We start from the raw sequence: 24,641 nt of genomic DNA, 5'->3' as shown, positions 1-24,641 counted from the left end.
GCAATTGAAACGTTTGGTGCAAATGAAGTTCCTGTACATAGTTCCTTTGCAGCATAACTGGCTTTATTCCTTACACACACAATGACCAGTGTGCATGTGAGTGCACAGGGCCTGAATTTTCCAGATCTGATGCTGCTTTTTGGGCAAAACTAAAGTGCAGGGCAGGAGAAATCAAATCTATGGGTTTGTCCCAGTGCTGGGTTTTGGGAGCCACCCTCTTGCCAGCTTGCTGTGGCAGGAGGTCTGGACCTGCCTTCCTGGCTGCAAGGGGGACACCAGCGGCGAAACGTTGACACAAAGTGCCCCTCACCCTGAGGAGCCGTGCTCCCCCTGCCTCCTCCTCCTCCTCCTCCTCCTCCCACCTGCCCCTGACCCCCAGTGCCCTGGTGGGGAGAGCCCGAGTGCAGCCCGAGGTGACACGACAGTTCCAACTGCACACGTGGGGCAACTTCTGCTGCAGCCCTGGCCACACAAGAGCCTGTTACACACAGGGCTGAGACTCTGGCCCCAAGAGAGTTTTGGGTCTCAAATGATGATCCACATCCCAAAAACAAAAAGTATTTTTTTCCTGATTTTGTGGTTCTACTTATCACTTTCTTCCTGCTCCCACTGGAAATCTTGGCCTGTCATTTGGTAAAACATGACATTGAAGGGTTTGTAAAACTTCCGCAGTCTGTGGATGACGTCTGGGTCTATTTTGGGGTGAGTTCGACCCTTGGACTTGCCCAAACACCGGGGAGCACTGCTGTCCTCTGGCTTCTTTAGACAGGGAAACCCCTTTGTTTTATTAAAATAAAAATGCTTCTCTGTCACAATCCTCTTGAGGCCTAAGAAGTCCTGGACCTTGGCCATTTCCCCAGCTGGGTCAGTGATGAGCCTCTCACCACTGACAAACAGGATCTGGGAGAGGGGAAAATACTGGAGCCAGTTTTCCAAGTGCAGGGCATAAATCCCAATGCGGATAGCACTCCAGGAGGCATCAATCAGCCCCAGGGTCCGGTTCTTGAAGGCCAGCACCTCGAAGGTGGGGATCTCAGGCTTTTTGGAGAGGGTCTGGGTGTAGTCCGAGATGGCGCGGGTGACGGGGTTGCGCACCACCACGATCAGCTTGGTGTCCTTGGCCATGGAGTGGATGCGCCGCGGGGCCTCGTTGGTCACAAAGTAGCTGGGGGTCTTCTCCATGGTGATCTGGCCCTCCAGCGTCTTGGGCATCACGTTCCTGTGCAAAAGCAGAGGAGGGGTTAGCAAGGGGCCAGGCAGGGGTGGGCTCCTGGTGCAGGTGTGATGGGACATGCAGGAGGGGAGATGCTGTCACTCCTGCCTGACCCCCAGACCCAAATCCTTCCGGCTTTGTTTCTTCTCAGCCCCTGGCCATGGAGGGCACCCAAAATGTTACATCAGCCTTGGTGACACATATTGCAGACAATTTGCCATGGGCGTGTGTAGAGCAGAGCTAATTGACACTAAACCTGCACAATACCTGTCTGCTCAGAAGCCATCTGCTCCCGTTTGCTCAATTAAGCCTATTCACTCCAGAGCCGTGTTCGGAGCGCCGCAGTTCGGATTACACAGGACCTTTTTGTTATGATGACATGCTTTTAAATGTCTCAGCTAATAAAACTTAATACAGAATAAGATCCCTTGCTTCTAGTACAATAATTAAATTTATTTACTATCTTGTGTGTGAGAAAGAATGACTTTTCTTTTATCTCTAATTCACATGCTCTGTCAATAATTAATTGCTGCTGGGTTTTGAGCTTCCTGTGCAAGCACTTTTATTAGCCAAAAGGAATTTGCCTACTGGATAAATTAGCATGTAGCAAGATTTTCCTGGATAGCATATTACCATATTGTAAAATGAAACTGCAGTGAGATAGCAGTTATGTCTAAGAAAATGAAGAGGTAAATTCTTGTCCCAGTGCCACCAGTTAAAGATTATCATAGCCAGCCAGAGGGTTTTAAGTGATCACAGAATCACAGAATAAGCTGAATTGGAAGGGACCCACAAGATGTCCCCTGCAGGAGTGTCACAGCCTCATTCACACCTGTTGTGCTGCCAGACGGCACGGGGGCTGGAGGCTGTGCCACAGGCAGGGACCTGCCTGCTGCCCACCCCCAGCCACACGGTGGCCCTGGCCGTGGGCAGCCCCAGCCCTGCCTCAGTGCCAAGGACAGGAACAGGGCCCCTGCCCCGGGGAAGCACCCACGGCACTGGGCAGATCTCCTGTGTCAGAATGGAGGATGGCCATGCCCATGGCCTTGCAGGATTATCCCTTTGTACTGCAACTATTTTTAGTACAAACATATGGTGAGGAAATAACGTGGATAGGCTTGAAATGGCTCTGTGAGAGCACCTTGGGCAGCGACAGCCACAGTAATGCTGACGTCAAACTGCTGGGCCCCAGGAAGACCCATTTCAGGAATTACACAGCTGAAGCCTGGAGCAGAAGGAGATGATAGGCACAGCCTGCTAGATGTGCCTGTCAGTGTCACCTCGTATGTGACTGCTAAAGGCATCATCTGGCTTTAACGCCTCTGTAGTTTGTGTATTCACCACTGGTGCCATCCAGCCCACCAGGCTTGTTCTGCTGAGAACAGGGGTGATGAGGGGTCTCTTGCCAAGGCAAGAGTGAGGGTGGGTTTGCTGCTGCCACAGGGCTGCCAGTGTCCTCAGCATTTTGGGTGAAGAGGCTGGCCTTCCTTGGCTGCCCTGTGCTGTTGCAGAGCCTTTCCTGTTGAACAGTCCTGTCTGAGTACCAGCAATGCAGCCTGCAGGGCTGCAGCACTCCTTGCCTCAGGGCCAGCACGCTGGCCAGGCTCTATCCAGCCCATCCCCGTGGCATCAGGTCCCACTGGAGCTGCCTTCCCAATGGCAAGGTGCCTGCAAGCCTGTGTGCCATCCAGAGCACTCTGGTGCTTCATGCATGCCTTGCATCAGCCACTTGAGTAGCACAGAAGGGAAGCAAGGATTAGTCAGAACTATGTATCTTGAGGTATTTATTCCTTTAAGAAAAAAATTAAGAAAAAAATTAGGAGGGATAGGAGCACTTGGGGACTGCAGATGCTACAGAATTACAGACCGGCTTCCTTGGGGAATCCAGTACCTGAATTTAACAGCCCTGTGGGAAGGAAGCAGCTTTTATGGCTATGCACATAGACCCACAGATGATCAGAGCTGAGCCCTTGGGTGCCCACTTCTGTACCAGTAAGGGTGGAGGAGTGGGAGGTGCTGCCACCAGCGGTGCTGCCCCGTGCCCACTCTCACAGCCCGTGGCTATCAGCTGGTAGGGGAGGATGGGGAGCGACCCACCTGCAGCAAGGACAGCAGCCACCGTGGTGTCCACTCCCCACAGCAGCACTGGATGTCCCAGGGCATTTGGTTTGGTTTGCATAAAACAAAAACACTGGGGGTTTATAAAAGAAGCATGAACAAACGTGTTAATTACCACTGCCCCTTCAGATGATGTTCCTGTAATAAACAGGAGCTAAGAAATTGCAGAGCTAATAATCTGAAGTGTTGCCACATTTAAGGACTGTGTTTAACTCCGTGCACAATAAAGACAAATAGATGGATGGGCTGGCCCTGAGGAGAGAAAACGGGGAAGCAGTGAGCAAGGAAAAGAGGAGGAGAAGCAGATTCAGCATTTGCTGTAGAGTTTTAAGCATAAAGCTGGAAGCCACAGTTTGTCCTCAGGACACCCTGGCCCTGCAGAGCCCAGAATGACTGTGGCTCTGGGACATGCATACAGAAAGGCTTTAGCCCAAACTCTGCTGTGTTTCAGAATCCCCCCCACGTGCTGCCCTGCTGGGACAGGAGCCAAGCTGCACTGTACAGGTGAAGGAGGCTTGAGCCTGCAGCCCTAGGGTCGGGTGCCCTGCGTGCAGCCGGCGGCACGCGATAACTGCTGCCAAACAGAGAGCAGGACATTGCACGGCTGGCTCCTGCTGCTGGGAATAACAAGGGTGTTAAAGCTGCAGCAACCGAGCCTCTGGCACGGCAGGAATGCTCCTCAGAGCAGTTAACCTTCACAGAGCTGCTGCCATGTGCTCTGCCCTAATTGCGTGTGTGCCGACGGAATTCTAACCAGCTCTGTGTGTGCAGGCAGAGCAGCGCTCCCTGCAGCGGCTGGTGCAGAGCAGTGTGCAGCATGGGGCTAGGACTTTGCTCCCTCTGGAACACATTCTGGCTTTCCCTGCAGTGTTTGTGTCCCTTTCGAGGCCAGTCTGGTTGCTGAAGGTGCACGGCCAGGGAACGACTGCACCTGACACGCCTGCACAGGGCACTGCAGGAGGCCAAGTGCTGGAATGGGACGTGTCTGCTCATGGCTCTGCCGCTGGTGTCTCCCCACCTGCACCTCTTCTCTCTTCATCACTGCTGACCTGAAAAAGGGGAGCAGTGACAACAATCCACTGGCAGAAGCTCTGCTGACACAGGCAGGAACAAACCCTCTGCTCCCTTACGGGACAGCGTCATCCCCTTGTGGGGTTGGTGCAGCATCCCTACACTGTGCAGTGCCAAAACTAAACTGTCATGCTGGCCTTGGACCCGGGAATTACCTCGTCCTCCAAGCAGGAGATCCAATATGTATTAATGAGCACTTGCTTGGGCTTTGGATATTTCTCTCCTTCCAGAGGCTGAGGAGGGGCAGAGTGCTCTGTGCACCCCCAAGCCCCCTGAGCTGCACGGGGCCTTGCTGCTCTCACCCCAGGTTTCTGCTCTGCGCACGGGAGGGCCCCAGCCAGGGCGGGGGGCAGGCAGGGCAGCTGGCCCCCGCCCGCCCCGGCTGGGAGCAGAGGCCCTCATTGGGAAAATGTGCTCTGGTAATTGCTCTTAACTGCGGGTTTCAAACAAGCTCTTTATTTTCAAAGGATACATTTTATAAATTTGCGAATTTGCATGTTGCCAAAATCCCCTTGTGGTTTATTTAAATCCAGATTATCTTGTTTATTCCTTCAGTCACAGCTGTCATTTATCTCTGTGTAGGCAGCTTGTTCACCATGTTTCAGGTTTCCTGCAATCCCACTCAAAAGGAGTCTTTGTTAACCGTATTTTCATGTTCTCAACAAGAGAAAAAACTTCATAGCAACTCCCAGGGCTTGGGGAATCACAGAGGAGGACAAGGAATCGCACAGCTGCCATGGAAAGAGGAAATGGCCAGGTGCTGCAAGTGTCACCTGCCCACAGAGCTCTTCTCCGCTGCTCCTTGGGGTGGAGCAAACAGCTGCTTTTGTCTTCTGAAAAGACAAACATGAATCCTTTTTCTTTTTATTATTAACACATTCCAGTATAATTGCTTGAGCTGTCAGCTGTGACCTGCCAGTAATTCAGCAGGCGTGGGACTTTCGAGGGGAGAGCAGCATTGCAACTGAGCCCGCAGTAAGCATTAAAAGCAGAACCCATTTGTTATAAGCCCCCGAGTCAAATCTCTTGTTGAATTTGTTCAAACATAAATTTACAGCTGAATTTACATAGGTTTAATGTTTTATAATCTTTTCAGTCTGTGAATCTATATTCAAGAGTGAGTGCATTAGCTCAGAAATATTGTGCTTAACGCTGAAAATAATTTTAATCTCTCCAAAGTCCAATCCTTTGCACATCACTAAACCTCAGAAGCCAATCCCTTCTAATAAGAGACACAAAACTTGCATCTGTCGCTGCCTAATAGATTCACATTGCTCTAATTCAAACAGCTCACATATGTCTGTTAAAAAACACTAAACACAAATTATAAAGCCTTTTCAGAAAAGCTGCTGCCAGTTCAGACTGGGGGCCAAAGGAACACAAACTGTCCCCAGGAGACTCACTGGAAGAGTTTAATGGTTAGGAATCTGGTGGCTGTGAGAAGGGGGTGAACCACCACTCTCTGTGGCTTGCATTCTGCTTTTGCAGGGATTGTAACCTCAAATCAGTGGCTGCTGGTGCCATTGGTTTCCCTCTCCAAAACAAGGAGCTTTCCCTCTTCCCAGGGTTTCCAGAGCCATTCACTGTCCATTCAGAACACTCTTGTGAGGGGCAGTTTGGGGTTGCAAGGACATGTCCCTGCTGAGTCTCCCCCCACGTCCCCAGGCCGTGCAGGATGTGGGAGCCCAGCACGCTACAGACGGGGTGGGGGCAGCCCCCGATCCCAGTTCAGCCAGGGAACAAGAAGCAGCTGGGCCTTGGGAGTGTCCCAGTGTCCCTCAGCAGGGTCAGCCCTTCTCCGAGTGCAGGGCAGCCTGGAGCCGTCCGTCCGTCCGTCCGTCCGTCCGTCCGTCTGCAGCAGGGCGGGATGGAGCGCGGTCCCGGGTTGCCATACCAACGCAGGTGCTAACGCGTGTTGACTAGCTGAGAGCTGAGCTGATCAGAGAATGGCAGCTTGGGGTTGCCATGGCAACCGAGATGCCAAATTGGAATCCGTTTCAATAGTAAAGGTATCCGGGAGGCGGCAAGTGCGCAGGGGGCAGCGCCTGGCAGGGCTGCGGGCACCGCTGGGCATCCACCTGCACAGGCTGCCGTGCCTGCCGCTCCTGCCTGCTGGGGCGGCTGCGGACCCCACCAACCTGGGGTCTCAGCCAACACCCCCAGGACCCCCATCCCATGGGGCGCAGCTGCCCTGCTCCCTCCCTCCCCGTCGCCGTCCGCTGCCCTGCGCGGAGGGGTCGGTGCTGCAGCGGGGAGCCGGCTCCGCCGCGGGCGCTCGCTGCCTGCGGGAGGGAGGCTGCACTCAGGAGCACCGCTGCAGCCGCACCCCAGACCCTGAGGAAAGTGCCTTCGGAGCACAGCCTATTCCTAATGTGGTTTTTCACAATATCGCCTAGTCTAGAGTCCAACAATCCCAATGAAAGGGCTTCTGTGTCTCCACAAAATGCAAAATCTTTAACGGCTCATTGGCATGTGCTTAAGTTGGCCTGGATAAGAAGTTGCTCCTGAGAACCTGCTATTGATTCTGTCAAGGATTCAAAGGTTTTATAGGCATCGCTCAAGATCTCTTTAGTACTTGTACCTTCTTAATGGCTCTCATCACCGATGGAACTGGAAACATCCCCCAGCACCCTGGGAACAGCTGTCTCCGTGCCAGGAGTGCTGCCCAGGAGTGTGGCTGCCCTCCAGACAAGCCTCCGTGGCAACCTGAGAGGGGAGCCCGTGGCTCCTCCGGGGTCTTTTAGAAGGTGGGACAGATACCGGGGTTGGGAAAGGGGCAGGGGGGCAAACTGCACCCAGGAAGCCTCCTCTCCTCCTACCACTATGCAACAAAATCAGTGGGCAGGTGGCTGAATAGCAGACAAAAATATAAATATGCTCTGATTTCACTGGGACCATCTGGCTCAGGCATGATAGGTGGGTAGGAATGCTATAATCATGGAGCAGAGTACTAAGCTGATCCATTAAAGTCTTTTAGCAGAAGCAACTATGGAACCTATATTAATCTGGCAATGCTTTGTGAACAGACATCACAAGGTTAGATCCATTCAGCTGCAATTAAAACCAGCCCTCACTGATCAGGCTAGCTGGGAGAGCTGCTGCAGCATTGTGTTCCCCAAGGCTCTCATGAGTGTAGACTGTTGATACTTGCACAATGTAATCTGAAATTATGATCCTAATGCTAAATCTTGCTTTCTTCTGTTCTTTCCTCAAGTTGAACTCCTCTGGGACATGGCTGTTGCCTTGTGCCCAAATCCCTTGCCTGCAGAGCTCTCACACAGCTTGGATAGGCTCAGGTTAGTGCCTGGTGTCCCTGATGGGGAAGTGCCTGACATTGCTTGACCAGAGATAAATTTGGCCCAATCTCTCCAATTTTAGTGCAAGATTTATTGTTGGTCAGTGGTCAGCCATGGAACAGGTTGTGAAAAAGGTTGGAAATGCACATTTCTAACCCCTCTGGTGTAAAAATTATTTTGGCAAAGTGTCACTACCATTCCCTACAGAAGGCCATGATCCTATTCACTGGGAATCTCTCAGCATTGTCTGCTGGATTCAGTTACTGTATTAGCCACAGGTACAGCAAAGCACTGGAATGAGGGCTCACGGGCGGGCAGGGGTGGGCCTGCCTCCTCTTACTGAGGATGTTCAAGTCCAACCAGTCCGCTCCAGTCCAGAATTCCCTCCAACACAGGATTTCAAGCCCTCTCAGTGCCAGCTCACTCACTTTCCCCTGGTTCTTCTTGCCCCATGCCAGTGCTCAGCTATGGGGCAGAGCTACATGAAATGCTGATACAGGTGCAATCTCTGCAGGACAGAAACCTCTCTGAAACATGCATTTCAGTGCACCTAGCTGGCAGCAGCCATCCCACACACTCCCTTCCCCCCGCCTTGGGATTCCCAGCTGGGAGATCAACACCAGCATGCAGCAGGAGGAGCCCCCAGCAGCAGCTGTGTTCTCCCTGCCCCAAGCAGAGCACCAGGAGCCCACACGGGCACCCGTGCAGGAGTGCTCCCACCCAGCCCAGCCCTGACAAGTGATGCCTGTGGAAGTTTCTCGACTGTCAGTAACAGATGCTGTTGCTATTGCAGCCCGCAGTACCTGGAACAGCCAGTTGGATGTGGGAAAGCTGCAACTCATGGGGAGAGCCCTGTGCACACCGTGCAGCTGACACCTAACACTGATCAGACTCAACTGGGTGGTCAAATCACTCCAGTTTCCCAAAGATGGGATGGGATGGGCCCTTCCCAAAGAAGGCCAGGGAAGTAAAATATTAAAATATAGTGGTTTGGAGCTGCATATCCTGAGGAGTCCTTTTTCATCTTCTGGGAAATTTAATTCTACCCGGAAAAACACCCTGGCAATAATGGCTGCCTAAGTGAAAGCACCACAGCTGTATCATACTAAAAGCTTTTCAGGGAAAAGAGTAAATAAATTCTATTCTTCAGATGTATCTGGATGTTATCCTAACACAGTGCCAGAGTAATAGGTAAGCCATCAACAGCTAAAAGGCTGGGAATTGTTATGGAGGAGCAATACTGGCAAAGAGGCTGAAAACAGCAGTAATCGTTCACAGCCTGTGCTGAGCTCCAGCAGCCTGGGGGTGGCAGAGGGACTCCTGCCCTCCTGCCAGAGGGACCAGCACAAAAAGGCTGGACACAAAACCACCATCAAGGCTGCCACAGGAGCCCCGGGCAGGTCAGAGGTGCATGACCCTCTGCACCTTCACACCTGCAGCCTGCTGTTCCTTTTCCAGCTGTCAATGAGATGGATCCATGCAAGCCGTCAGTGCGGCAGCAGAGCAGCTGAAGGGGCAGGTGGGGAGGTCATGGGCTCTCTGCAGTTGCTGGAGCTAGCAAAGCCAGCTCCAAATCCCTCCACAGAGACACTGAGTGGCGAGATCTCCCCAACTAGCCTCTCAGCTGTCCAGATCACAATATCCCACTGCTTAATCTACAGAGGACCAGTGTTTGCATCCAGCCTCTGGAGCCCAGCAGATGCCCTGGCAGAGCCCCAGTGCTCCCCTTGCTATTGCAGGCAGCAATCACACCAGTGCCCCAGCCCCTTCTCTGCCTCCTCGCCATGCCAGTGGGAAACACATCAGTTCCAGCATCAGACAAGTCCTGCAGTGGCCAAGGCATCTCCCAAAACAACTGCCAAGGACTACACAGATCCAAGGCTTGTCCATTCCCACCCCAGAGCTGCTCCTCTGCCCCTGGAGGGAGTGATGCCAGCCAGGCTGCTGCCGAGGGCACAGTTATTTATTATTTGCTTCTGTTGATTATTTTTGGGTTTAAGTTCATTTATTATGTATGCAAGAATGGTAATACACTGGCATCTGAATGTCTTTTAGGCATACAATATCCTTATTATTCAAAGTGGTTTTTCCTCCATAATTGAATGGTTTACCTTATTATTACACTATGTTAATGACCCAGCATTTCCATTTTTCTATAGGATGCTTAATTGTAAGCAAAGTGCAATCAGAATCAGAGATGCCATCTGTAATTGACAGCATCATAATAACAGCCAGAATTGCAGGAGTGAAGTACCAAAATAAGTAACAGCGGGGAGAAAGCTGCCCTGAAACCCCTCAGGAAGCTGATCTGGGCTGGGACAGAGCCCACCCACACAGGATCCTCTCCCCAAACTCTGACAGTTTGGGCATTAACAGAGATAGAGTGCTATTGATATCAGTTTGTACATTTAATCAGTTTTTTTGCAGTTTTCAGTGAGATGTGAACTATATCCCTGTCCAAGGCATTTGGTTCAAATCAGCTGAGACAGAGAATAATCAAGATTTATGATTCTCATTCTGACTCGGATCACACAGTCAGTGCAAACAGTACTGCAGAGCTTCCTCCCTGAGCCCCAGTGACATCCTCTGCTGGCCCTCACACAGTGATTTAACGTCCATCCCAGGGCTGTCACGATGCCCCTGCAGCTCCAGATAATGGTGACTCCAGGTTCTCTCCACTGTCCCCAGGGGTGGCACTTGAGGGGCACCACAACCCAGTTTGGGGCTGGTTGGCAGAAATCAGTAAAACAGCACTTTGCAAAATAAAAGGGAATTCATCTTGCTGTGCCTCCCAGCACAGCCTGGAGCAGGAGCAGCCATGACATGTCTGACGTCTCCTACCCAGAACATCCCTGCTGGGGAAGCACACCGTGGGTTCTCACAGGTGAATCATACCTACCCCTGCAAGAGTCAGGGGCCCAGGAGCAGAGTGAGCCCTGCAACTGCACAGGGAAGGACCAGGGATAGCTCAGGAGGCAGCTCCCAGCAGCAGCAAGGGCTGTCAGCACATCCTACAGGCAGTTCCATTTCCAGGGGCTCAGCAGCAGCCAGGGAGCCAGAGCTCTCCAAGAGCTCAGCTGGGAAGTGAATGTTTAGATAAAAATTAAATGATCCAAAACCAACTCTAATAAAACCAGCCAGGTGATGGGAACAGAGCAATGGTGAGGCAATTTTCAAGCCATTTTGAAGGCAGCCGTGCTGTGTGTTGCTGGCTCCTGGGATGCTCTGGTGGGCTCCTGCCCAGACATCTGCTCCCATCAGTAGAGGATGGATGTGAGCCCAGGCCAGGCAGCCCAGCCACAACTGCGGAGGAGGGTCCTGGCACATCCCCACTGCCAGGCAGACCTGGGGGTTCCCCTCTCTGGGCAGCACAGCCCCACATCTCAGCCCATAACCCCATGTCCCAGCTCTCCAGTGCGTGCTCCATGGGAAGAGTGTCGTGATCCTGCTGCTGAGTGGCTCCACACAGGAATGGGGCAATGGGAGCTCCATGTGGCAGAGGGCTGGGATGGGGAGCAGAGCCTCCTCTGCCTCCTGCCCTGCTCACAGCGATGGGAGCTCCATGTGGCAGAGGGCTGGGATGGGGAGCAGAGCCTCCTCTGCCTCCTGCCCTGCTCACAGCGATGGGAGCTCCATGTGGCACAGGGCTGGGATGGGGAGCACAGCCTCCTCTGCCTCCTGCCCTGCTCACAGCGATGGGAGCTCCATGTGGCAGAGGGCTGGGATGGGGAGCACAGCCTCCTCTGCCTCCTGCCCTGCTCACAGTGATGGGAGCTCCATGTGGCAGAGGGCTGGGATGGGGAGCACAGCCTCCTCTGCCTCCTGCCCTGCTCGCAGTGAGGGCAGGAGCACGAAGGCAGGAGGGCTGCCCTGCTGGTCCTGCTGCCTGCACAGGGGCCCTGCTGCATTCTGTCTCAGCAGGGTTTGCTCAGCCACCTTTCCCCACACGCTGTGTGCAGCAGCACTCAGGGTTAGCCAGGGCTCTCTGTTAATTCACACATGTAGTGTAACATCCAAGTGAGTGAAAAAACAGCCTGATGCCACTCCAGTCAATAGAGTAAACAATTCCTGGTTTGGATAAACAGAATCACTAGTGTTGAAGAGCTCTGGGCAGCACTGCACAGTCTGATTAGTGTAAATGCTAAACACAAACCAATTAACACTCTCTAAGTCTGCTTATCTCATGTCACTTAGTGCTAAAATAAAGGCTAACACTAAACACACACATTGATTTAGCCATTAAATCTAGCATCACTCAGAACAGCTCATTATATCACCGAGAAACAAATAAAGTCACCTGAATTTCCAGAAGCTGCTGTATTATGAACAATGACTCAATTGCTCCATCCTGCACTGGGGAGTCGCTGCTCATACTCAGAACAGACTGATACAGCTTCACCCAAAAACCCAACCTGGGCCATGGGCAGAGGTGACAGGTGACATCCCCGCAGATCCTGAGGCAGTGCTGCTGTGGAAGCACCTGGGGCTGGCAGGGTACAAACATCACCCCACTAACAACAACTGCTTGGCCACTGCCAGCCAGGAATCCCAGGCGTCCTTCAGCTCTGCTAAGGAAGAGGAAAGACTTTCCACAGTCCCAGCAAACCCCACCAGATGCCAGTGCACTTTTCAAGAGCAAAACCAGCACTGACAGAACATCCACCTTAGTCCCTGAAGAACCAAAGTTACTTTGGGTTTGATTTGGGCTTTATTTGGGCTTTTCTTCAACTAGAAATGATTGAAAGCTGGTATGAGGGAAGCTGATGATAGGAATAGCCTGTCTGGGGGTATCCTGCCCTAACAAGCACTGGTAGCAGGCAGGGAAGGATGTGTGGATGTTAGCAGGCAGTGAGATCTGTTTACATTCCTAATTACAAGGGCTAATTCTTCGCTTTGGCCAGGTATCCCTTCTGCAGACAAGGTTAATGGGATGTGAGAGACCACAGCTGCCACAGCACCAAGTGAGGAGGACAGGCAGGAGACAGCAGCATTAATCAGCAAGGAGCCATGCAAAAATGGTTATCTCAAGCTGTTTGGAGGCACAGAGCAAAAATAAATCTCCCTGAGTTTAATATTCTGCCAGTCAGCTCCTTTTTGTAGGTGGAATCTATTAAAAATTATCTTTCTGCTAAAATGCTAAAGTGTTTCTGACATTTAACAGCTTGCTTCGAGCAAAAAGGTGCAATAAATACATAGGAGAGCTAATTGGCACCAGAACAGCCAACATCCACCCAGCACGAGCAAGCACTGCTGTGTCAGCTCCTGAGGCCTCTGGCAGACCCCAGCACCTCTCCTGAGAATGTGCCCTGCTCACCTGGGGGAACTGGGAGGTTCCCACCATCACCCAGCATCTGCAGATGGAGTGGCTGGAGCCAAGGCTCTGGGGGACACCTGCTGCCATCTGGTCCTACCCAAGTCTCCACTTCGAGGTACTTGGTTGCTGCAAGATGCAGAAGGAGCTGCTTGGCAATGTGGTCTCAATAAAAATTAATGCTTTAACAAGAAGCCAAATAGCTACAGCTAATGTTCTTCTGAACGAGATCTAAATTTTATTCATAAGCATCAGTGTCAGGACTAAAATAACAGTTTTATGGACACTATGAGCATAAACAGCTCTGCTGATTCAAAAACAGAAACTGCATTTCTGAATGAATCAACGTGTTCATTTGGAACAAAAGCACTGTTCCAAACACATGCCTCAAATAAAAGAGAAAGCCAGGAGTGTTCTCCTGGTGAGTCTGCTTCCAAGGAATGCACTGCAGAGGGGAAGGGAGACGAGGGAACAGTGGCTGGGAATGTGCTGGGAGACGGAGCAGGGCACACTCAGGGACTCCTGGGACACAGCTGGACGTGCGTGGGATGGTGTTTCCACCTCATCTGCATGTGGAAAAGAATCATAGGTGAGAGAAAGAGTGCTACACTCCTGCAGAAATCCCTGCTCATCTCCAGCATTCAGGACTGGGTGGCTCTGGCAAATGGTCGAAATGGCCTTTGTTTATTTGAGGTCAATGCCTTGGAAAAGGGCAAGAGCCATATGGCTAACTAGTAATTGATAAGAGATTTTTAGAAAAATACCTCTTGGAGAGTGGGCTCAGACAGATAGAAGTCTGGCAGCCCACAGGGTGGCATGCATGTATGGGCAGTGGCATGGCCACGCTGGCCAGAGACTCCAGAGCATGGCTAAAATGGGGGTGGAAACACATTGTATATTCAGTGAGGAGTTTGTTGTCAGGCTGCTAGTGGAGCCTCTGGACAATTTGTTTACTTTGCAAGGCCAATTAAGGGTCATGCAGGAGGGAAGCACCAGTTTCAGCATCCCCATTCCCACACTCCTTCTGCAAATGGGAACAGGACCAACAGGACTGAACACTTCCAGTCAGCACTGAAACACCCCAGAGATCACAATCCTTGCCCAGGCTCCTGAGATGAGGCAAGCCCAGTCCCCTGCACTGGGCAGCCCCCAGTCTCCCAACAATCCTGTGAGCTCGGGTTCTGCAGGGAGTCTTGCTGTGGGAGAGCCTGGCTTTGCTGCTGCAGTGCTTCCATAACTGGGGCAATATATCTGTGGCCACAAATGAAAGATCAATATTTATTTAACAGACACACTACCCTTTAGAGGCCCCTAATTGTAAATTAATCATCATTAACTGGCAGTAATTGAACACGCTGAAAGCTGTGATCGCAGCTATCCCCCACAGCAGGGTTTGGCTCCAGCAGAGGGGAGTGGGATGGAGCTGAGGGCTGGCAGGGGGACCCAAGTGTGCCCTGCAGGGATGCACAGGGACTGCTGCAGCCAGAGGTTTGCTCAGTCCACAGCAGCCCAGCACTGGTGGGACAGAGCTGCATGGGCTGGGGGCCCTCCCAGAACGAGGGGCAGACCCTGGAGCAGGCAAGAGCCTCTCTGCTGCAGCAGCCAGAGGGGCAGACCCTGGAGCAGGCAAGAGCCTCTCTGCTGCAGCAGCCAGAGGGGCAGACCCTGGAGCAGGCAAGAGCCTCTCTGCTGCAGCAGCCAGAGGGGCAGACCCTGGAGCAGGCAAGAGCCTCTCTGCTGCAGCAGCCCCACCGCCCTCAGCAGGACACACCCGGGAGCTTTGGCCCCAGCTGCAGCTGGAAAGGCAGTGTGCTGCAGGCCAGACGAGCCCCCCGGCCTGTGTGCCCAGCACAGGGGGCTGAGGAGGGAAATGAGAGGGGTGACAGGCCCATCAAAGGGAAGGAAGACATGGCTCTGCTCTGCCTGCCCGGGGAAGCACCTGTCCAGCACCATCAGCACCTGCACAGAACTCTGATGCTGCTCATCTGCTCAGTGCACGCTGCCTGCTGGAGGCACAGCTGGTGGCAGACTCTAAGCCCAGGGGATCCCTTCCCTTTGGGAGGGAGAAGCTGCAGTTTGTTTCTTTGCAGATTTCACAGGAATACAGACCAGCAGTGCAAGCACCAGCCCTTCCTGCCCGGCTCTCAGAGCCGTGGGGCACGAGCCTGCCCGCAGGCTGCTGCCAGAGGGATCCAGGGGGACATGAGGAGATGCACAGCCACCAGCACAAGTGTTTTGGAGAGCGCTGCTTTTCAGACACCCTTGAGCACTGGAGAGCTTTGGAGATGCTGGTGTACTCTCTAGTCTGGGGCTCTGGGAGGCCCTACCTTGTTTCTGGTGTCACCGTGATTAAGAAACAAAATCTGACATGGTCCTTGGTGTGAACACGGCCGCAGTGCCAGCGGGCTGTGTGGGGCGAGCTGGCAGAAGGAAATGCAAATTCTCTTTCTGTAAGGACAACAGTGGCACGAATGCTGACTTTATTAAAATGCAGAATTATTTCAGGGCCCTTTGTTTAGCTCAGAGCCCAGAGGTAATTTATGCACAAAGATGGAGCAGCGAGGGCTGTGCTCGGCTGCCTGGCATTGCCAGCAGTTCTTGGCTGTGCTCCTGGTGTGAAGGTTTTCTAACTCTGGAGGGAAGGTCTGGGAAGCCACAGTCTCACTGCTTGTTCTTGCTGAAGAATTCTTCCTGTCCTCACAGCTCCTGTGTACAGCTGCTATGGATGGAGGCTTCAACACACAGACTAATTAAGTGCTCGCTGATCAAGTGTGCTGGTCTTCTGTCCAGAGACGTTCCCTCTCTGCCTGCCCTCCTCCTGCTGCCCAGAGCAGCCTGACTGTGCTGGGGCCTGGGGTTTGCTGTGCCCATGTGCCATCCCCGAGAGCTGCTGAGGGCATCCTCCCGTGCTCCCCACGGCTGCCCTGGAAACAAGGCAGGACCACTGCCATACTGAACCTGGCCAAGGAACATTTTGAGCCATGGGCAGTGAGGAGGGGCCCCGCTCTCTGCCCCACCATGGCTGTGAGCTGCTCCTGTGAGCTGTGGCCACCAAACATGCTATCATCTCTGCCCTGCCCCAAGCACCCTCAGGTGGGGCAGTTCATTGACTTTGCAGCCCAGGAATTCTCTTTGGATTTGGAGACTCTCAAGGCAATCTGAGCTTCTGCAAGTTCTCCTCAAAACTTGGGACTTAGCTGGCACTTCCACTGCTTTGGCCTCTGTATCAAAGGGATGTATGGGGGATTTAGCAGAAAAAAATCCAGAACCTGGCACAGAGATTACAATTAGTTTCTTACAAATAAATACTACAACTTGAAAGGATGAGGTTCAGAACCCCAGCATGGCTGGAGCTGTCCTGGTCCCATAAACAGCTGTGGGGGTCCTGCAAAGGTACAGGGAGAGCATGAAGCAGGGCTGTCCCACAAGCAATAGAAGGCAAACAGAAGAGAGGTCCCAAGGTCCCTGAACAGCAGCAGTAAGCTCACTTGCTCATCACCACAGTCCTGGGAGACAGTTGTGATGGCTCGGTTGGAGCTGGCTGGGCTCAGACCACTGCATTTCAGATGAACAGGTTCAGCCAGGTGCTGGAGCGAAGCAGCACAGCCCAGGGGCACAGAGGGATGCCAGGATCTGTCCTGGCAGCAGCTGGGGACTGCTGCAGCAGCACGGGGGGCAGGGACTAATGCCAGGCCCTTCACCTCTGCCAACCATCACTGCAAAGGCAAACAGAGGCTGCTGGAACTTGTTGGCAGGGAGGTTTATTGAAATGAAACCTTTGCAGAAGGTTATGTGCTCTTGTTTTGAAGAGTTTAAACCATGTCCAAGATCAGGCTAGATTAAATCCTTGACTTTCACTACTGCCCAGGAAGCCTCATCTAGGCTGATTCACGTTTTCATCTGCATACTAATGCTGGGCTTTAATCAGCAAGGAAACCTTCCAGCACATTGCTTCAAAGGTAAATGTCTGCAGTGGAAGGCAGACGGGAAGGAAACCCCTGCCAGCTTCTTTCCCGCTCTCCCGTGCCACATACACCACATTTGCTGGATCTCAGCTGACAGGACACGGGGGCTCTACTGCCTAACCCCAAGCATGGCTGGCATTAGGCTGAGCACTGCTGGGGCTGTGCTTGGGGAATATTACCGTGTTTGACACAAGGTCTGGCTTCACTGAGCCAGGTTTATCACCTGGTAAAGCTGCTGTGCCCAGACATCACAGGCAGAGCAGAGGGCCTGCTATTAGCAGGGGAAGGAGCTGAGGAATAAACCCATGACTTCTGCTTTTGTGCAGGTGGAGTGCAGATTTCCATTGCAGGAGATGCGTGCAGTCTGAGAGACTCCTCGGTCCCAGCAGCTGGTCACAGCCCGCAGGCTGGCAGGAGGAGGGATGGAGCGCCGGCAGCGCGGAGACGAGAGCCTGGAGCAGCCGCCCTTCTGGAGGGAGATACTATTCTTAGGCGGGTATTTGGAGGCAGTTCAGAGGAACCTGCCTTGTCACACTTTTGAATTCCTCTCTCTGCAGTGGCACAGTGACAGAAGCCTTTCCGTATGGTGCCGTGGGAGGGAAAGCTTCCGCCCGCCATTGCCTGTGGCGGATGCCACCCGGCGCGCTGGGCACCTGCCATGGCGGGGCTGGCACCCCGGCTGCACCGGCTGCCAGGGCAGCCACGGCCCCAGCCAGGGCAGCAATGGGAGCAGGCTCCCCACAGCGGGTGGGTTCCTGGCCACAGAGCACTGAATCATGGCTCTCAAACACCCTGTCTCAACCCCCAAGCATCCTGCTTCCCTAAACCTCTTCACTTCTCATTCCTCACATGGAGATCTCCTTGCTACACATGCCACCAATTACTATGCAAAATAATCATGTTAATGTCCACAGCCATTAGCAAAGAGACAATGAAATCCCTGGCACTCACCAGCAGCAGGGTCCTGGCACTGGGACCACAAGCACAACCTGCAAAGACACTGGGCTAGCAGCACTGGACAGCATGGCTGGGAAGGAGCTGAAGAAGCCCCAGGTTACGTGGAAGGAAAAAGGGCACAGCCTCAGCAGGAAACAGGTCTGTAACGCGAGTGGCTCCATTCCTGCTGACAGTGGCACCACGTGCCACCAGCCTGCCCTGTCCTGCCTCAGGCAGCTGCTGTGGCACACCACATCCCAGTGCCACTCTCGCACTGTCACTGCAGGGCAGCACCACCTCACGCCTGCCCCGGGCCGAGCTCCTGCCTGCCCTGGTTCCTGGCTGCCAGGGACAACACCGACAGGTCCGGTTCCAACAGCAAGCACTGCATTCCCACACTTTCCTAGAGGAAATGTTTCTCCTCTGTACTTGAAAGTTTCTTGAAAGTTTCCAGCAAACAGGTGTTGCAGGTAAGCAGGGCTGGGGTCAGCCATCCTGCACCAGAGGCAGCCGTGCAGCCCCACTGCAGCACACAGAGGTGTGAGAACATTAATCACCGCTGCTGAGCTCCTTTCCTGCCGTTGTGTCACAGCCTTAATTGTGCTTGTTAATGGAATGTCTTCCTGGCACTTGCTCGGGGCCACGGCTCGTCCAGGTAAGACAGACCCGGATCAATGCTGCTCGACAGGCGATGCACTCCCATGCACTCCCGGCAAATGCTGCACGGCCTGTGCCCCTCAGAGTGCTCCCACCCAGCGAGAAGGGCATCCTCCCGGAGCCCAGTGTCACCAGAGCACTGGGAGGAGGGATGTCTCTGGCACGGGTGTGTGCTGCCCCGCCAGCACTGCGTACCTGCACCGCTCTCCCCGCACAGCTTCTGCCAGGAGGGCACCAGCCTCCCAGGGAAACCTGCTCACACTGCCAGGAACAATAACCCCAGCCTGGTCTCAGCTGCTGCTCCCGTGTGACCCCCGTGCCCTCGAGGGGCTCTACCACACAGGACACTTGGCAGCTCTGCCTTTCATGGCTGTGCTGAGCACTGGACAAAGCTGAAACAGACCCGGCACTCTCAGCATCACAAGTTAGCCCATTAGATGTTTCTGTGATATCTGACTGGTCATGAACACCTTGCTCTAAGGCAGATCCAGCTCCTCGGGCTCCATAAGGTGATGCTCAGTCTGAATCTATCACGGCTGCCCACAGCACAGGCAGATGCTCACACTGCATCCCAGCTGCATGGGCTCGAGAGCAGGGAGAGGGCCGAGGGCTGCAGCCAGTCTGGGCACACATGCTGGCTGGGGCAAGTCACTTTTCCCACTGTCACCTGGGACTTTTCCAGGTTCACCATATTGGCTGTGCCTTTTGCAGCTTGAAGGGACAGGCCACGCTTCTTTGGAGGCAGCAGGACAAGTTTCCTGCCTGAGACAGAGCTCAGGGCAGCATGGTCTCCATCAGCTCTGATCTCCTTAAAAGCCTCAGCCCATGTGGATGCTTTTCCCACCAAATGCATCTCTGGCTGAGGAGTGCTTGGGGACCAGCAGTGATGGATGAAGGTTGTGGCTGCCCTGAGCAACCTCAGACTTGTATGGAGAGACATCTCCTTCCTGTCAGGGGAGAAAAAAGCTATAATCTGCTCTAACTGACGCTGTGATTTTCTTATCCATCACAGTGGCAGCTTGTTTATACCTACCCAGGGCCCAGTGCTGCACAGGCAGCAGAGGAGAAGTGGGGCAGCTGCAGCAAAGCAGTGCAAGTGCCTGATGGGCTGGAGCCACAGGACCAGCAGGATGAGTCTTGCTGACCAAAGCCAAAGGCAGGTGCCCAGGGAGAGGGTGTGCAGCACCAGCTCTGTGCACTCCCAGGGCAGCTGGAGACCCAGGTGGGTTTTGAGAGCGGAAGAGAAGATTTGGGGAGTTGCCACGGCAACAGCATCACTTATGTCAGGGTATGCCAGAGCGGCGTTGTCTCTGAATCCAAAACCTTCCTTCAAATTAGCTCCAGAGCATACCATACTGCCTTTGGAAACATGTAACGTGCTCCTGTCAATCTATAAAACTTTGTTTGTCAAATGTGTGTGTTTGTTTGTTGTTGGCTCTTCCCTGCCTGAACAGCATCCTCCAGCACAGCCCAGCCCCTGTGTGGCACCGAGCCTGTGCACACTGAGACCCTCAGCTGGCAGCAGCACCCAGCCCTGCAGGGGTCTGCCAGGAGCGAACCCTCTGCCTGTGGAGGCTCTGCCCTGCACGGCCCCAGGACCCGTCACGCCTCCTACGCACCCCCATAATGTTTACAGACATCAATCCTCAGCATATCACAAGGAAAGGTTCAGCCTTGCCAGTCAGACTTGTAAACAACCTTGCAACAGCCCACAGCTCTGACACAGACATTTCAATGTGGCACTGTCATGCACCCAGCTGTGTCTGAGTCAGCGGCTGCCAGGTGAACCTGCTGTTCAAGGGCTGAGGCACGACCACCAGCCCTGGGGGGGATGTAGCTCCCAGCTCCTCATCTCACTGGACAGACCCCCGAAGAGCTGCCCGAGCTTGGGACTCCCAGCCAAGCCTCAGCTCAGGCAGTGTCAGCAGGAGTAAGTGAGAGAAGCTCATGGGGCTCTCTCCAGCCCGGACAGAACGAACAGTAACTTTTTAACACTCAATCAGCTTCCTGTCAATCAGCTTATGCTGAAGTAAGGTAATTACCTTGTCGCTTACAGAACTCCCACTCTCCTGGAGTAGGCAAACCTTCCTCCTGCCTGCTTGGCACCAGCAATGCCCAGATGAGCGCCTGGTGCCCGTGGGGGCGGTGGCCAGCGCTGCCGATTCCACTGCTCCGGCCACTGGCTGCCTGGGCACAGCACCAGCCCTGGGACAGCCTGCTGCTGAGCCCCTGGCTTCCACACCCAGCTCCATGCTGAGTCTGGGCTCCCTTTTTCCTCCGCTTCTCTCTAGATGCTTCTCCAGACCCTCCCAAGGGCTGCTGGGCCAGGAGAAGAAAGGATGTCCTGGGTGCTGTCAGGTGGCAGCAGGATTCAGCACTTTATCCCAGTCAGCAGGTCGTGGTGAGCTCTCCTTTGGTGTTTGGTGAATGCTGCTGTTTCCAGGCTGCTCCCTGCAGCCACAGCTGGCAGAGCCACCACAGTGACAGTCCCACTGTAGCTCAGGAGTTACATCTCCAGAGACAGACGCTCCCCTGATGGCACGCTGCCTCGCCTTGCCTTTGACTCGCCATGTCTGTGGCCAAGCAGCATCTCAGAGGTGTGTCAGAATAGGAAATCTCCATTAAAAATAAAGCAAAATAAAAAGGTTCCATTGTAATCCTATTAATGCATCTCCACACAGGTCGGTATCTCCTGAAGAACACTTCCCATTAGAGAAATCAATTTAGTATTCGGCTTTCTTCCTGTGGTGCATATTGAAGTGGGATTTGACAATGATGGAAAACAGATTTGTGTTAAATACTGCCAATAATGTCTCATAGCTCAAGGTTACAGCTTCTGGTGAGCGACAGACGCTCGTAATCCAACGCATGGAAAATACTGCACTCCACTATCAATTATCTGGAGTTATTAGGTTTTAAAATAAACTGCACATCCGGACTTCAGGCCACATGTTTATTTTACGTTTCCCTTGCAGCTGCCTCAGCCTGTTTGGGGCTTTCTGGTCTGTCTGAAGGCTCTGTGCACAGCTGGCTCCAGCTCCAGCTCCAGCTCCACCTGGAGTCCCAAATCCCCTCAGGGCGCAATGCCAGCATCCCTTCTGCCCAGGATTTCAGACCTGGATAGAGCTCCAGACTCCAGAGAGGCTTACAGCAGACAGGGAATTTCTTGATCCTCTTCTTTTAACAAATTGGGGTTTTCAGATCCACCAGTTTAGTGGGGAATTTTGAACGAGTGTTTTCCTTCCTCAGTTCCTCAGGAGCCCACAGCAGAGCAGTTGCTTTGTGTCCTGAATCGCCACTTTGATGTTGACAAAAGCTTTTTTCTCTTTGATAAACAGAAATGAAGTCAAACATTAATGGATCCTTTCCTTCCACTCAAGAAGGCTGGGGAGCCTTGCAGGGGGTCAGAAGACCTTTTGGAGGCTCTTTTTACTTTGAGGCTGCCAAAGTCTCAGGCGAGGAGGGGATCTGAGCTCCTGCAAGCTGCTCCATGGAGGAGATGCCGGGGCAGCAGCAGGGAGCCACACGGATCTGCAGGCTCAGGTGCCAGCATTGCCCGGCTGGCACCCTGGGCTGCACAGGGAGATGGGCCTCAGCAGTGCCACAGGAAAACTGGGATAACTGGGAAATACACACTGGGCTGGATTTCAGCTCCTGCTTGGGGATGCACAGCGTAACATGTCTGTGGAGGAGGAACTGCCACGTGCTGGGGAGCAAAAACAACACCCAGAGCTGAGGAAACAGGGAGAGAACTGACAGATTCAGCGACAGGTTGGGAGTGCCAAATGCACACACACCTGGACAGTGGGGCCAAGGCACCTGGACCCCCGGGCACTCACTGTTGGGCATCTTCCCTGTGGGTTTTTACCCTAATTTGCAGGTCAGTAAGAACCCATATAGAAACCCTGCCCCATTTTTGGATTGCACTGTGGAAGCAGCATTCCCTGGGACAAGGAGCCTGCAGAAGGGGACACAAGGGTGACCAGAAAGCTGGAGCCAGCCCAGGGGATCATCAGCTGCGACACAGTCAGACCACAGAAACATCTGCTGGCCCTACAGAACCCAGGGGAACAGAGAATGTTCCTCACCCCTTCATTAAGCAATTAGACCTACGGACATCTCTCTTCTATTAAGTGTCCCCGCATCAATGGCAATGGCCTGCAAATATTCTAGTGGCATAAACAGAGTTATTAATCAGGTGCTGTAAAGGCAAGAAATTAACATAAGGAAAACGCAGACTGAATATTGGAGAAAGTTTTCTGGAAGAAAACCATGTTAGTCAGGGCATTGCCATTCCAGGGAAAGGGGGAAAACTGTGCAGCCCGAGATGGATGGGAGATCCCTGGCAAATATCCCAGAGGGAATGCACAAATGCTGGCTAGTGAGATGAGCAGGATGACCCAACATGTGACTTGCTCTTCCTGACATAAATAATTGAATGATTTCTAATGATGATTCACTGCTTTGGGTAAAGGTGCCTTCATTCACACAGTCTGCTGCCCTGCCACAGGCTGGGCTTTGCACTGGAACAGTTATTTCTTTGCAGCAGAACAGCTGTGGAGACTCCACTGTCCTGCACCATGGTGCCTGTACCCCTGGGGAGCCAGAGTGCCCTGCTCCCAGGTGTGCTCTGCCATCACGGCCACAAGAAAAGCTCTCTCTAGCTGTGGCAAAGAAGTTAATCCAAAGGATTGGGATGTATTCAGCTGCTGCCAGCTGCTCCCTCCCTCCGAGCTTCTGGAAGGCCATGCCCTACCTGGCTTTACACTGGAGGCTGAACACAGTCAGGACACTGGCTGGTTTCACGGCTCATGCCAGGAACTTGGTGCAGTAACAAGTGTGACAAGTGCAACTTGTGCAGCTGCATGGATGGCAAGGTTACCTGTGCCTGCCATCAAGGGGAGCAGCTGCTCGTGGGACGCCCCCTGAACGCGACAGATCGTTTGCTCTGCGCGTCCTGCTGCAAACAGATGTCTCCGTGCAGCAAAGCAGCCACCCGAATGCTAAAGCAGCTTGTTCTGGCTCTCCATAAAGATGTCATATTTGTTCCCAGAAGTTAATCTTTAAAGATTTTTAGAGCAATCAATAACCAGTGGAAGTGTGCAGAGCAGGCTGGAGCAGCGGCTGGGGACAGCAGCAGTGCAGCAAGCACCCCTGCTGAGCCCCATGCCCAGGGTGGTGGGGACAGCACCAGTGCAGCAAGCACCCCTGCTGAGCCCCATGCCCAGGGTGGTGGGGACAGCACCACTGCAGCAAGCACCCCTGCTGAGCCCCATGCCCAGGGTGGTGGGGACAGCACCAGTGCAGCAAGCACCCATGCTGAGCCCCATGCCAAGGGTGGTGACTGTCCCCCACCGCTTGGGACTGGGGGCTGAAGGGCTCTGGGAACTGGGATGCTGAGCCCTGTGGCACTGGGGGCTCTTGACCCTGAGCCCTGGAGCCATCTAAGGACCTGGGCAGAACTGAGCCAGGCATTGGGGGGGTTCCCAGGACACACCAAGTCATGCTGCCACAGACTGTGGCTGGGGGCACACAGAGCCCCACCAGCAGCAAGGCTCCTGCCTGTCTATTCTGAGCCATGGGCTCTGGCTGCATGCAGATGGCAGCAGGGAGCAAGGGGAAGTTTAGCCTTGAGCTGGCAGGCAGATTAGCAAGTAGAGGAGTGCCTAAAGCCAAGAAACTGGAAAGCCATTTGCACCAGGCACAGAGCACGATGCTGGGCTGTGGGGACAGTGCTGAACTGAACGAGCCTGTTCTGCAGAGCACAGCGTGCATCCCAGCCCTCAGTGGCTGCTGGAAAACTGGGTGTCTACACACAGACACAGGTAATGTCTTATCCTCACAGAGCTCTCCCACACCCTTCCCGGGGCCCCTGGTCCAGCACTGTGCTGGCTCCAAGAGCCAGGATGGATGTGAGCACTGGGGGCTGCTTCAGACATCACTTCACGTGCTCTAAGAAAGGCAGGATAGGAATGCTTCAGGAAAGCACCCCAGGTCCCAGCAAACCCCCTTCCCCCATCTGAGAAAAATTTCCATATTCATGAGCCTTATCACTCCCCTCAAGCTGCTGTGTG

General features: G+C 53.5%; 1 protein-coding gene across 1 annotated transcript in view; it reads right to left on the bottom strand.

The window, feature by feature from the left end:
• Nucleotides 1–582: 582 nt before the first annotated feature.
• HS3ST4 (heparan sulfate-glucosamine 3-sulfotransferase 4) overlaps nucleotides 583–24,641 on the bottom strand; it is a 52,329-nt gene continuing 28,270 nt past the window's right edge. Inside the window, exon 2 of the mRNA XM_030229821.2 lies at nucleotides 583–1,219. Coding sequence (XP_030085681.2) covers nucleotides 583–1,219 — 637 coding nt within the window. The remainder of the gene's footprint in view (nucleotides 1,220–24,641) is intronic.

This window comes from Serinus canaria, chromosome 14 (assembly GCF_022539315.1).
Source record: "Serinus canaria isolate serCan28SL12 chromosome 14, serCan2020, whole genome shotgun sequence".
Classification (NCBI taxonomy): domain Eukaryota; kingdom Metazoa; phylum Chordata; class Aves; order Passeriformes; family Fringillidae; genus Serinus; species Serinus canaria.
The sequence above is the reverse complement of the archived record's forward strand: the minus strand, read 5'-3'. Positions and strand labels throughout refer to the sequence as shown.